The sequence below is a fragment of the Pinus tabuliformis genome, chromosome 2_2 (genome assembly GCF_031772625.1).
Source record: "Pinus tabuliformis cultivar Carrire ecotype Pingquan chromosome 2_2, CPIR1, whole genome shotgun sequence".
In the NCBI taxonomy this organism is placed as follows: domain Eukaryota; kingdom Viridiplantae; phylum Streptophyta; class Pinopsida; order Pinales; family Pinaceae; genus Pinus; species Pinus tabuliformis.
In genome coordinates, this window is record NC_142300.1 from 30809965 (window position 1) to 30823646 (window position 13682).

The window sequence follows — 13682 nt, forward strand, 5'->3', positions numbered from 1 at the left end:
ATAGGATTCTACACCATGACCTCGCCTTTATATGGCCCTTATTATACGGAATCCAATTGGATTCTACTCCCTGATTTTGCAAGTTATGTAAGCAAAATATAATATAAAATTAATTTATAGATTAAAGACTTAAAGATATGTAAAAAATTAAATAATAAATATTCAAACGGCCCTTTAAAAAAAGAAATGTTGAACCCACCAAATTCTTTAAAAAAGAGATGTTCAACCCATCCAATCAAATAAATTTAGGTCGATGAGTTCACATGATACGTCACCTTTAAAAATTTATAATAAAATAAAAATAAAACACAGAGAAAAGCGAAAGGTATAAAATGGACAAATAAAGACGTATGTAGGTTGAACGATTACATTGAAGCCCCGCACTGGTCGGGCCAGCCATTCCTCTGTTGGTAAAAATCGCGAAGGTCGTTTATGAATAAAATATGCACGTTGACTTACTGTATGGGCTAGTGAGCTGTGGATTCTTCAAAGATAGTTTCAAAGCACAGCAGCGAAGGCTGGCCTGCCTGAGTGTCTCATGGATTAAAAGCAAAAGGAAAGGGAGCGAGGATCGAGGAACCCAAAAAACTTTGACTGAGAAGACTCAGAGAAGGAAAGCATGAGGAACCGAATCCCGTCCAACAAAATCAGCAGCCCGTCCGCAGCAATGGCAGAAAAAGAGAAGGATTCGTTCTTGGTGGAGGGGCGTCGCATAAATGCAGCAATATCATTATCACGTAAGAAGGGGAAGGGGACCGGGGGATTGAGGTCATGGCTGGTGATACAGGCCACAGGGAATGCCGAGCTGCTCGAGGTCGGCAAACATGTAATCATGCGACGCGCAGGACTTCCTGCTCGGGATTTACGCATTCTTGATCCTGTGCTTTCCTATCCTTCTACAATTCTCGGGCGGGAGCGCGCCATTGTCATAAATCTAGAGCATATAAAGGCCATTATTACTTCAGACGAAGTTTTGTTGCTCAATTCAAAGGATCCTGTCGTCGCTCCCTTCGCAGATGACCTTCAGCGCCGGTTGCCTGTCGGCTGTTGGATGCCGCCGCAACGGGTAATTTGCTCGTCTTTGCCCTTCAAAGAAATAAGTCCCGTTTAACCTTCAGAAAAAGAAAACAGAATTCGATAATTTGCTAGACTAAATTCATATAAAAAAAAATCATCTGTAAATGAAGCATCATGAATTTATATACTCTTTTGGACGATCCGTTTTGTTGCCCTTCCAAGAAATAAGTCCCGTTTAATCTTCAGAAAAGAAAACATAATTCGATAATTTGCTTCTTTAAATTCATATTTAAAAAAAAATATCTGTAAAGTCTAATCTCATGAATTTATACTCTTTTGGACGATCCATTTTATAGGATTCAGAAAAATAAAAATGTTTTTATCTTTTCCGCTAGCAAAATTAAGCTTTGTTTAAAATATATCTAGATGAATTTAAATTATAGGTTCTTGATCAGATGCATGTAAATGGAAGGTTTTCTGATAAATGCCGTTGACCTTAAGTTCAGCATTGATCCCGTTCCTTCATCAATAAGTTTCTTAAAAATGTCGAAAATATGCCAAAGTCGATTCCGAAACAAAACATTAAAGAACAAATATAGAAAATACTGAATTTGCTTGAAAATTACCATTTTTAGGAATCGCCAAATTTACATGAGGTCACTTTCCAACTATTATTCCCAAAAAGAAAAAGAAAAATTCAGTAACAATCTGAAAGTGATTTATTATGTGAGCACAACATCACATAAGGAGTACTTTTCAGATAAGTTCCGAAATACTATTTTGCAAGACTATTTAAAGAAATTACTCTGAGGGTTTTTCAAAGAATCAATGCTGAACATTTATCTGATTCTGGCATTGGTCGTTTTCCTACCATTGTGAAAGAATGAGTGTCAATTGCAAAACAAAACATCCAAATAAAAAATAGAACCACTGCATATTACAACCTGCGATATTGTTTTTTTAGGTACATATAGAAGAATTGCTGCATACAGCAGCCTGCAACATTGTTTTTTGGAGCAAATATAAAAAAGAACTGCAAATAACATCCTGCAATATTTTTTGGAGCATATATAGAAAAACCACTTCATATAACAGTCTGCCGTAATGCAATTTAGAGCAAATATAGAAAGATCACTGCATATAACAGACTGCAATCCATTATTATTTACAAATGATATCTGGAATCTGCAACGGAAAAATCCCATAAGACGACAGATATTTTGTGTAAATTTATAAAAAGTGCAACAACTACAAACTCCAGATGATGTGTTGTAACCTGAAAATGCGTGGTTCATTTCACACTTTTAGAGGGCCTCTTTCTCAGCATCACAGTGCTAGCAGTTTTATACTCTTGGAATTTGATGGCAGATGCAGGTCGTGATCAGACCAAAGAGGGCTGCTCTACTTGGTATACCTTGTCTAATGAAAGTCCTACTCATTATACATGGTTAGACCGGTCCTTCTAATTATTCATGGTTAGGCCAAGGTGTTAGATGAATTAGTGTTGGTTTGGTGGGTCTCATTCTTTCATATGATTGAAGGAAATTTAGTCTAGGTGGATTTGTTTGTTATATATTGATGCATATATCACTTCTGGTGGCACCTTTCCACATATTTGGGGGTCAGTTATGTATTTTGATGCATATCATCCATTGAGGATGTTGTTTCACATTATTTGAGGCACATTCTAAATTTATGGAGACACAATTCAAAATTGTGAGGGCCTTGTTTGGGTATCGTCTGGTACTAAATCCTCTAACTGGGTGTGAGTGAACTGATGTGTTGTTTGGCAGCTCTGTAAAAGTTTGGAGGGTACCCGTTGGCCTCACAAAGGGGGGGAGGGCAGGCTGAGGGAAGTCTTGAGGTCTTAGTGTTCTACTATATGAAATATCTTGGAACTTAGCTCGTTGCTTGTTGATCCGATCATTTGGATCAACTTGGAAGTATGATGTGATTGTCCAAATTGTCTCTGAGTTAGGCGGGGTATGTAGGATTTGAGATTTGTGTCTAAATATCTCCTTGATGACGAGGTCCAGACATCTCTAGTTAGGATACTAGAATAAGGTAGAGAGGGATCCTCTTGACTAGCTATATAGGCATTGGGAAATGATATCATCATATTCTTTTAGGAAATTGAGCATGCCAACGAAGAAACTTTATTTGACTCCCTGATTAAGGCACAAATCATGGAATCAATTTCTTGCTACTATTTTCAACACTCCCTCTTAGCAAGGAAGGGATTCTGTACGACTCCCAACTTATCCTTGTAATGAACAAAACTACTTCTTGCCAATGCCTTGGTCAAGACATCTGCTGTCTGCTCCCCTGTTGGAGTGTATGGTAGCTTCACTATCCTTTTGTGCACACAATATTTGAGATGATGATACCTGATCTCGATATGCTTTGAGCAATCATGAAACATTGGGTTCTCAGAGAGGTTGATGCAACTTTGATTATCACAGTGTATCATGTAGCCTCCATCCTTTGTCTTAGAAGTCCCACAAGTAACTTCCTCATCCAAATAGCCTTGCATGCTGCCAAACTAGCGGCCATGTACTTGGCCTTTGTTGAACTGAGTGCAATTGATCTCTACTTCCTGTTTTACCAAGAAACAACTGCTGACCCAATGTTGAAGATGCCACCTGAAGTACTCTTCCTATCTGTGGAACAACTTGCCCAATCTGCGTTTGTGAAGCCTTCAAGCCTTAGTCCATCAACCTCCTAGCACCACAATCCATAATCCACTGTGCCTTTGAGATGTCTCAACACATGTTTCGCAACAACCAAGTGAACTCTGTTCTGTTCCACCATGAATTGTCTCAGCTGGTTGACTGCAAAACATATATCAGGTCGTGTGTTAACAAGATACATCAATAACTAGATGAGTTGCATGTATATTGTAGCATCCACTCGCTTTGTTGTGCTAGCATCCACCTTCCTCTAGTTTGTGACTAAAGGCGTGTAATATTCCATATTGAAATCTACAGTTAATAATATGCACATGAACTAGGCTATAGCAAATAAATTTTACTACACATGCACTAGTCAATAAAACACAAGAAATAGGGCGAATAACTGAGCCATTTTATTAATGCAGAGAAATGAGTACATCAGATGATAAGAAAGATAGAACCTGGGCTCGCTACTGTAAGCTATGCAAAACCTAGGTGAGAGTACAATACTATTAAAATTGGCAACTAGGGACAAACTCCACATGGGTCATCTTATTTATGACCACTAATATTTTTTTAGATTCCTCTCTCGGAGAGGTGTAGGATTGATCTAAAGATCATCCGATTCTGACATGTACAAATGAAATTATGAATTTATTTTGATTATTGATAAATTGTCAAGGTCGACCAACAAACTCATGTAGGGTCAGAAGCCCAACAATCACGTCTATTCATCTTCAACGCTTGCCTATAAATACATGATGCCTCATCCTCATTTGGACATCACTCCTCTTCACACATCTCTCTCTCCTCATTTGGTTGGGTACAGATTTTTGGGTAGCTTCTCTCTCCACACATGCGAAGGAAAGACCAACAATTTTCTGTTTTGGACATTGACCAATGTTGACTGAATTTCAGGAAGGGTTTGACCAGTGTTGACCAACCAACGTTGACTTGTTTGACTGTGTTTTTGTTGGGGAAAATTCTGTTTGGGTAGGCCGCATTTTTGGGCACAGAAAATTGAGGCAATCCGTACTGTTTGACCAACGTTGACTGTGGTTAGGGCTGACCGTAGGTTGACTGTTTGATCAAACTTTGACTTGGCAGAATTCGACTGTTTTGAGGGTTGTTTTTCCCTGCTGTTTGGAGGCCAAAGTTGACTGAATTTGACTGAATCTTTGAGGGTCAAGTCTTCCTTGTTGACCAGTGTTGACTTTTCTGGTTAGGGCTCTTTTGCTGCTGTTATAAATTATCAGAATTTGTAAATTGTACTCTCTCTCTCCGCTGAACTATTGAAGACTACAAGAAGATTTGATCAAGGGTTTCCCCACATTGGGGTTTGTCCCTGGCTGGTGCCACATCTTGTGTCCTCTTGTCTTGGCTTGTTTTCTACTGTTTATGTTTATGTTCTAGCAACATTTTACTTACATGTTTATGTGATTGCTATACTGAAATTGGTATTAGGCTCATAAAGAAATTGAAGTAAAATTGCTCTAAAGCATAGAACATACCATTGTTGCCTGAAATTAACAAATACTCAAGTGCCGGAGAGGTTCTCCACCAAAAATTGCGTCTTGCCCAAAACATGCTATTGCTGGCTGCTAAATGGAACTGTAATATCTGCCTTGAAGAGTGCTCAAAATGAGTTGAAACTTGACGTGTGGCCTCCTCACAAGATGCCCAACAAAACCTAGAAATATCTCATGGATCCAAGTGGTAGAATAGCTTGCCCCTAATAACTGCACTTTGCTCTGGAAATATTGTTGTTGTTGCTGGAATGGAGTTGAGATTTCAACCCTCAAATCTGCTTAGATTTTTTTTGAAAATTAGCTGGGGAATCCTCTCAATAAACCCACAAACACCCAAAAAGGATTTGGGTTGAATCCATTGATCCCCAACAAGTGCGAATTACCCAATTTGGCCAGAAAATGCCCCATAGTTTTGATATTGCTGAATTAGGCCCAAATCCACCACTGGAAATTTCCTCACGCTCTCCTACAAATTTAACTTTAGAAACCCAACCTTTTTCCAACCCCTTTCTTTGTGAATCAACTTTCTCTCAATGCGTGTGCATGCTATTTGCAGGAAAGTCTGCGCACTGCCAAAATTAACGAATTTGGCTCACAAGTAATGTTGATCTCAACTCTGCAAATCCACTACAAAATCACCGGCATCAATAGAGAAAGCCACTTGCAAAAATAGCCAGAACTCCAACCCACAATAGCTGATCCTCCAATGAGCAACTCAAACTGCCTCTGTGCCTAAGGATTGTGCAAAACTAAGTGAATAACTGCAATAAACTTTGTGGAAATCCTGAATTGGACTCCCCAAATTGCCTCACTAGGAAGACACTCGAAGTTCTCCGAAATGAGGGTGGAATTCCCACTCAGAAATTCCTTGTGCTGAACAACATGGGTTGTCTTGGCTAAGCAACTCAAGAGAACTAATTTTTGATTTATCAAATAACAAAAGATACCAAATGGAGGCCTCCAAGCTCTATTTATAATTGTTAGCCCTCTCTCCCTTTGTGGTCCCCACCTTCCACTAATTCACACCCCTTTCTCTCTTTCTCTCTTTTCTCACTAGTGCAAATTGCCTCTTGGGTCAAATTTTCTCTCCTTGATGCTCCTTGCTCCTCCATCTAAGTTAGTGTTGTTTGATCCCTCTCAAGGCTCTGTGGTCCTCGAACCTCACATCCCGTCTCAAGACTGTCTTCCTGAGCTGTCTCTTTGTACCCAACGAGAATGCCCTTTTCTGTCGTGGGCTCCAACTTCTTCCTGCTATCTTTGGACACATGGCAATAAACTCTTGTGGCAAAGACTCGAAAGTGTGAAACATCAAGCTTCTTGCCTGTGAAAGCCTCCTCTAGTGTAACTCATCCAAGAACGCTGTGCGGACTCCTGTTCTGCAGAAATACTACAGTGTTGCATGACTCTGCCCACAAGAACATAGGCAATCCCTAATCATGCAACATGGCCTTGGATGCTCCAACAAGGCTATGGTTCTTCCACTTAGTCACCCCATTCTGTTGAGGGTTATGAGGTGTTATCAACTCTTTCCTAATGCCTTCCTTTGCACACAACCCCTTGAAGGCATTGGAGACATACTCTCCACCATTGTCACTTCTCATTGCCTTGATGTTCTTCCCTGTCTGGTTTTCAACTAAGATCTTAAACTCCAAGAACTTGGTTAAGACCTCATCTTTCTTCTTTATCAAATAAATCCAAGTTTTACTAGAATAATCATCAATGGAAGTAACATAATACCTGTGTCTCATAAGAGAAGGAGAGGAGAAGGGTCCACATACATCTGAATGCACCAACTCCAAAATACCTTTGGCTATGCTATCTAGGCCTTGAAAAGAAGTCTTGGCATACTTGCCAAGCGTGCATCCCTTGCACGCTTTGTTCTTATCAAAGCTGCATGCTGGTAATTCTGTGGATATCTATTGAAGAATCTTCAACGCCCCATGATGCAAGTGTCCCACCTATCGGTGCCAAAGTTCTCCAATATCTCTACTCTGCTCACCATCTGCCTTACTGCTCAAGGCTATGCAAGACTCCACTTGCAACCTGTAAAGGTTCTTCATCCTTGCACCTATTTACTTCATTGATCCAGAAGCTAGATGCTTGAGGTATGCCTTACCTCTGTCGAAGATGACATCATATCCCTTGCCCTACTAAAACCAGGGTCTTCTTCAGCCCTAGAACATAGAGAACATCCCTGATATGGAGAAAGTTCCCAGACTCCCTCTCAAAGATGACAGTACCAAACCCCTTGGTTGCATACTTGCCATTATCTCCAAGTTCGATATGCACTTGCAAATCCTTCTCCTCCAGCTAGTTGAAGTACTCCATGTTCCCGATCATATGGAAAGATGCTCTTGAATCAATATACCATGTGTTGCTTCCTACTTAGCTTGCCATGCAAGCTATCAATGAGAAATCCTTCTCACACTGAGAGGCAAATCCATCTACCTCAGTTGATGCAACAACATGCTCCTTATTCGACCTCTTCTTCTTCTTCTTCTAATTAGGACACTTATTAGCATAATGTCCAAAATCATGGCAATGGAAACATTTGATCTTACTTAGATCCTTCTTCTTGTCACCCTTTTGACTGGATCGCCCTTCCCTTTGTCTCTCTCGCCTTTGGCTTTTCCTGCAAGAGCAAAATTCTCCTCGTCCTTAGTGTTGACTGATCTCCCTTCTAAGGTTCCTCTTCGAATCTCTTCTTGTGTGTAGTCAGTCTAAATCCTTTCCCAATTTGGAAAGTTCTCTCTCCCACTAACAACATCCTGAAACCCTTTCCAAGACTTGTGAAGCCTAAGTAAGGCAAAATTCACAAGGTCATGATTAGATACAACTACTCCCACACCACCTAGTTCATCTCGAACCTGAGTGAATCTAGTAAGATATGTGGTAATGGACTCACCTTGTTTCATTCAGATACTCCTTAGCTTCTCCTTAAGAGCAAGCTTCTTGGTATCACTAGTACTCTAATATAGCTTCAGGATGGTATCGTACATCTCATAAGCTGTCTTCTTCTCATGGATATGAGGCACTATATGATCTTTAACCCCTTCTAGAATAATCCTCCTAGCCTTTACATCATTCTTAGTATGCTGGGCCAATTGTTGCGGATCTTGAGGCATTGGGACATCTTTCTTCATGAATTCTCTCACACCATTATCCTCCAACACTATCATAATCATCCCTCTCCAAGAGATGAAGTTCGATGCTCCCTCTAGACAATGATCAACTTTGAGTCCTTGGTACGCCATGCTGTGTGTCCAAGGAACTGCTCTTGAAAAACTGATTTCTGTTGTCAAACAATAAACTGTTTTCCTTCATGCTAGTGTTTATTTTGTTCACAACTCTGATACCATGTAGAAAATCCACAAAATTGTTCAACTGCTAATATGAACAATTTGAAAATGAGTTTCTTTTCATACAGACAGAAAATTTCTCTACTCAATTTGTAGTGGAATAGGAACATAAATAAATACACAACCACATAGTAGAATAACACAATTTTTCTAGGGAACCCATTTGGGAAAACCCTCTGCTTGACTGAGAATATTATTGAAGAACAATGAGCAATAGATCTCTTACAAACAATCTTTTTTTCACTAGAGAATACAATGGTTCTCACTGTCTTAGACCAGGCTTGAAACACTTGCTTGATCCCTGATCCTGCCTCCTATTTTCATGCACACTAGTAGCCCATATTAAATAGGAAATCCTCTTATTTCTATGCGCACTTCCTTGAGGAATTGCTTTCCTCTCCAACAATTCGCACAAGAACTCTTGGCACCTTTCTCTCACAAGCTCACACAAATCCGTGCTCAATTATGATACAATGAGTGCTTTTGTTCCTCCTTTTAAAGGCAATTCGAATGGCTAAATTTAGCAAATTTCAATTTGAGGTAAGTTGCTTTTGTGATTGATTGAGTTAACTGAGTTAACTACTCATGCAACTCGTTCTATCTCAATTCTAAAACTTGAGACTCAAACACTAGTTCTTTTCCTCAATTAACTCGCACTAGAAGATAGTGAACTCGACCTTCTACTTTAACACATTAGTTAACCGCTACATAGCTTGTCCTAATTTTTAGGAAATCTCCTATGATTTAGGAAATCTAGCATGCCAAAGAAGAAACTTGATTTGACTCCTTGAATTAAGGCACAAATCAAGGAATCAATTTCTCGCTACTATTTTCAACAATATTCGAGCTCATCAATATAAATCCCAAAGAGAGTCAAAGAGAGGCGACACCCCTGCTTCACCCCAATCGTACTTTGAATGAAGTTTGAAATACCATGAGCCATATTGGGGTGCCCCAATATTGACGCCTAGGGTCTCATGATAACAATGAAGAGGGTCTCTGATATGTCAATGTCATGGAGTCAATGGAATAATGCCTCTCTTAGAATCGTGTCAAAAGCTTTCTAGAAATCTACAAAGCAACTATAAACCCGCGAAGAGCAATTGCGGGTGTAATTAATGATGGCTCTGAGGTTGAAGGTGTGATCAATCGTCTAGTAGTATGGGTGGAAGCTTGCTTGTCCTCTAGCTCTGAGATGTCGATTCTCCAGTTCCTCAAAAAGCCACTAGTGTAGAACTGTGGCATAAATCTTGGAGAATGTGTTTCCCACCATGATAGTCATGTAGTTATTTGGATAATAACTACTCCGAGGTTTGTGGATCATATGGATGATGTGTCTTGTCTGGGAGTGGGAGAAGCCTAAACAAACAACATGGCTAAAAAGGTTTACAATATATGACTCAAGTGGTTGGATGCCATGCTTCGGGAATTCAACCTGAAACCCATCCTCATCAACTGCTCTGTTGGTAGTCAAAGCTCTGGCTGCTCTCCTGATTGCCATTTCAAAGAAGAGGTGGCATAAGGTTGGAGGGGAGGGGATATAGGTGGGGGTTGTTGAGGGATGTCATAAAGGGTGGTGGTGTGAGAGAACATGGTATGGGGGTCAAGGCAGGGAGAGTAGGTGTGATGTCTAGGAAAGAGGGCCCACCAAAAGGCTTTTAGGGAGTGTCAGAGAGCATCACAAAGTTCTTGTCTTCATTGGGAGAGAAATGTTTGTTTTTTGTGGCGAAGTAGTCTATAGTAAGCTTCATGGAGGATAGGGGAGGGATATGGGTTTTGTGTAAGCATGAGGTGTAGGCGCTTATGGAAAGATTTGCATTCATCATCAAACCAATGGTTCATAGGATAGGTGTCGATGGTAGTTTTAGGGTGAGGCTTGGAAGTGGAATGGGGGTAGGATTCAAGGGTTGCTTCCATGATGGTTGTGGAAAGTGTGTCGTATTTAGTTGTGGTTGTGTCTAAGGCTCTAAAGTTAGAGATGGGAGGGAGCAACATCTTGAGGTGGGTATTGTAGGTGTCCACATAATCTCTATCAAAAAGGAAGGTGGTACAGGTGGATAAAGGGGTGGGAGGGTGGACAGGGAGAGGAGTTAGTTGAAGTTTGAAGGATATAAAGGAAAGGAGACATTCATGTACGAAGGGAGGGAAAACCTCCAAGAGGCCAAATATGTTGTTATTTTTTAAGTCATCTTCATTTTTGGGGCTGCCATTGTAAATGTGTTGGTAAATTTATCTTTTCGGAGCTATTTACACAATTTGTTGGTTGTTTTGTACTTTAAAGAGAAGATTTATATCAAACATTCCATCCTCTTATCTCTTGATGTAATTTGATATTGTAATGAAGATATTGCTACTTATTATTTTTGTTTAAGCCTGCCTAGCCATTCTCTTTCATTGATGATTGCATGTTATATTTGTTGATTGTTTATTTTAGGTGAGATGGTATCTTCATGAGTTTTTCACTCAGTTCTATGCATCAATGTGATTTGTCTATTTTGTAGAGTTTATGTGCTACATAACTTTGTTGATTTCTCTGTCTCATTGTCAAGCTTCTTCATCATATTATTGTTTTGATTCCATTACTTAAAGGATAAGGCACAAGGTCTTGCTCGAATTTTCCCATCTTATATAAGAAAACTCTAAAACATACATTATTCTATCTCGATTTTTAGATTTTACATAAGGGATAGGTTATTTGTCTTCTTTAGGGTTTTTCCCCTTGCGTCAGAGGAGAGCTGGCCTAAAGTGAGAGGGAAGATTGTTTAGGTGATGATGTACAATACCCCAAAGTGATCCTATGGTTGCACATTCTTGTTGGACTTTGAACATCTTTTGAAGTGTAGGTTTGGTGGTAACATGATGCATGTTCCCTCCTTTTTCTTTTTTGTTTTTGTTTTTTCATTGATGATTGCATGGTAGAGTTGTTGATTGATTACTGGAGGTGAAATTGTATCTCTATGAGCTTTTCACTCAGTGTTATGCATTAATGTGATTTCTCTAAATGATAGTGTTTATGTGCTACATATATTTACTGATTTCTTTGTCTTATTATCAAGATTCTTCATCATACTATTGTCTTGAATCCATTACCCAAAGGAGAAGGCACTACGTCTTCCTTGGCTTCTAGTTCTCTCATCTTTATAAAAGGCTCCAAAACATTACATTCCTCTAACCTGATTTTAGATATGCTCTTAAGGGATAGATTATTGGTCCTATTTGTGGTTTTCCCTTTGTTGAAAGAAAGCCAACCTGAAGTGAGAGGGAAGATTATAGAGGTGATAGTGGGAAATACTCCCAAGTGCCTACGTTAATGTGATTTATCTAAATGATAGTGTTTATGTGCTACATAAATTTACTGATTTCTTTATCTTATTATCAAGATTCTCCATGATACTATTGTCTTGAATCCATTACCCAAAGGAGAAGGCACTACGTCTTCCTTGGCTTCTCTCATCTTTATAAAAGACTCCAAAACATTACATTGCTCTAACCTGATTTTAGATATGCTCTTAAGGGATAGATTATTGGTCTTATTTATGGTTTTCCCTTTGTTGAAAGAAAGCCAACCTAAAGTGAGAGGGAAGATTACAGAGGTGATAGTGGGAAATTCTCCCAAGTGCCCCTAGGGTTGCAATTTTTTTGGACTTTGAACATCTTTTGAAGTGTGGGTTTTCGTGGTAACATGATGCATGGTCTTTCTATTTCTTTTTGCTTTTGGAAAACCAAATGTGTCATTTAAGGTGTATTTTTTAGCTATAATTTAGGGTTGATGTCTAGGTTTTTAATAAAATGGGATAAGATAATTTTATTAATGTCCAACAAATGGCCACAAAAGCAGGTCACGGAAAATTGTTGTTATTTATTCTCTTGTTTACTTTCATCATAAAACTTAATTTTTCACTTTATTATCATAGATTTTGGGACTGGTTTTGTTGTTATAAATTAGTGTATTACTGCAATTTCTGATTTTTCTTGCTAGTTTACTTCAACAAGGTGTAATGTCCTGATTGTATGTGTTTGAGGACCTTCTTTTAGTGTATATTGGCTGACCTAAGCCTTTAAAAGAAGCATAGGACCCTTTGAACTAAAAAATGGAAATTATTTTTAAATCCACCATAAACCCTAATAAGATAAGGCTTGATTCTTTCATGTGTACAAATGTGTCACAAAGCTCTAGTGCTCCTCCTCAACATGTGTTTGGGTCCATCACCAACCACCATGAAATATACTCCTCAACCCAAGCATCCTTAGGTAAAGTGTTCAACCTCCAAGGTATATGTCACACGGTCCCAAGCTCTAAGGTTCAATTTCCCTTCTCCAAGTGCACAACACTCCTAGGTAGGCACCTCCACTAATGAAGAAACCTACTCGCTCGTTATGTGCACCCAATGGGTTAGTGAACATGTTAATTAGGGTAAGAACCTCATCGGCAACGAGACCAATCCAACACTCTAACCAATGTTAGGCATCCACTCAAACCGAGCCATATGAAGAGCCCTAATTTTATAACATAACGATAGAGTAAAATTTGACAATCTAAATAGCAGAATGAAAAGCCATAATTTTACCATTTATCCAGTAATGAAGCCCTAATTTTATGAATCAACTAGACATTCTTAAAATTTAACAAATCATTAGCAAGTACTTACCTGAAATTTTGTTTGGGGATGTTCTTGCGATGTTGTTGCTCCCGCTCCTGCTCCTGTTACCAAACCGACCCTTTTCCTCTCAACCTATCTGGTTTCCAGACCCAACAGACTTTGAAATAACATCTTCTGGTCCCCGTGCCCAAAACCCAAGAACAATTGCTCAAGCCTCTATGTTTCTATCTGTATGATTACGGTCTTGCTTCTCCCACCGTTAGAAATGAAACCCTCCCTTCGTGTTTTCCTCTCTCCCCTGTTCTCCCCTTTCCTTTCTCCTTTAGTTGCTGAGGTTCCTCCACCGCCCCATCTCTCCACTGCCTTTCATTCAATTTTCTCATGAATTTGTAGGCGGTTCTTGCCCTTGAATACGGTGGATTTATTATTTGAGGTCACTACTTTATCGTGATAGCATGACTTAAAATGTCGTAAAGAGTTATATTTATTTTGAATGTATTACCT

General features: G+C 39.3%; 1 protein-coding gene across 2 annotated transcripts in view; it reads left to right on the forward strand.

Moving 5' to 3' along the window:
* Positions 1–341: 341 nt before the first annotated feature.
* LOC149191368 (magnesium transporter MRS2-F-like) overlaps positions 342–13682 on the forward strand; it is a 437743-nt gene continuing 424402 nt past the window's right edge. Inside the window, exon 1 of one of the 2 annotated variants that reach the window (XM_089404197.1) lies at positions 342–1066. In XM_089404197.1, coding sequence (XP_089260323.1) covers positions 620–1066 — 447 coding nt within the window. In that variant the 5' untranslated portion in view covers positions 342–619. The remainder of the gene's footprint in view (positions 1067–13682) is intronic. The other variant, XM_089404198.1, reaches the window with a different exon arrangement.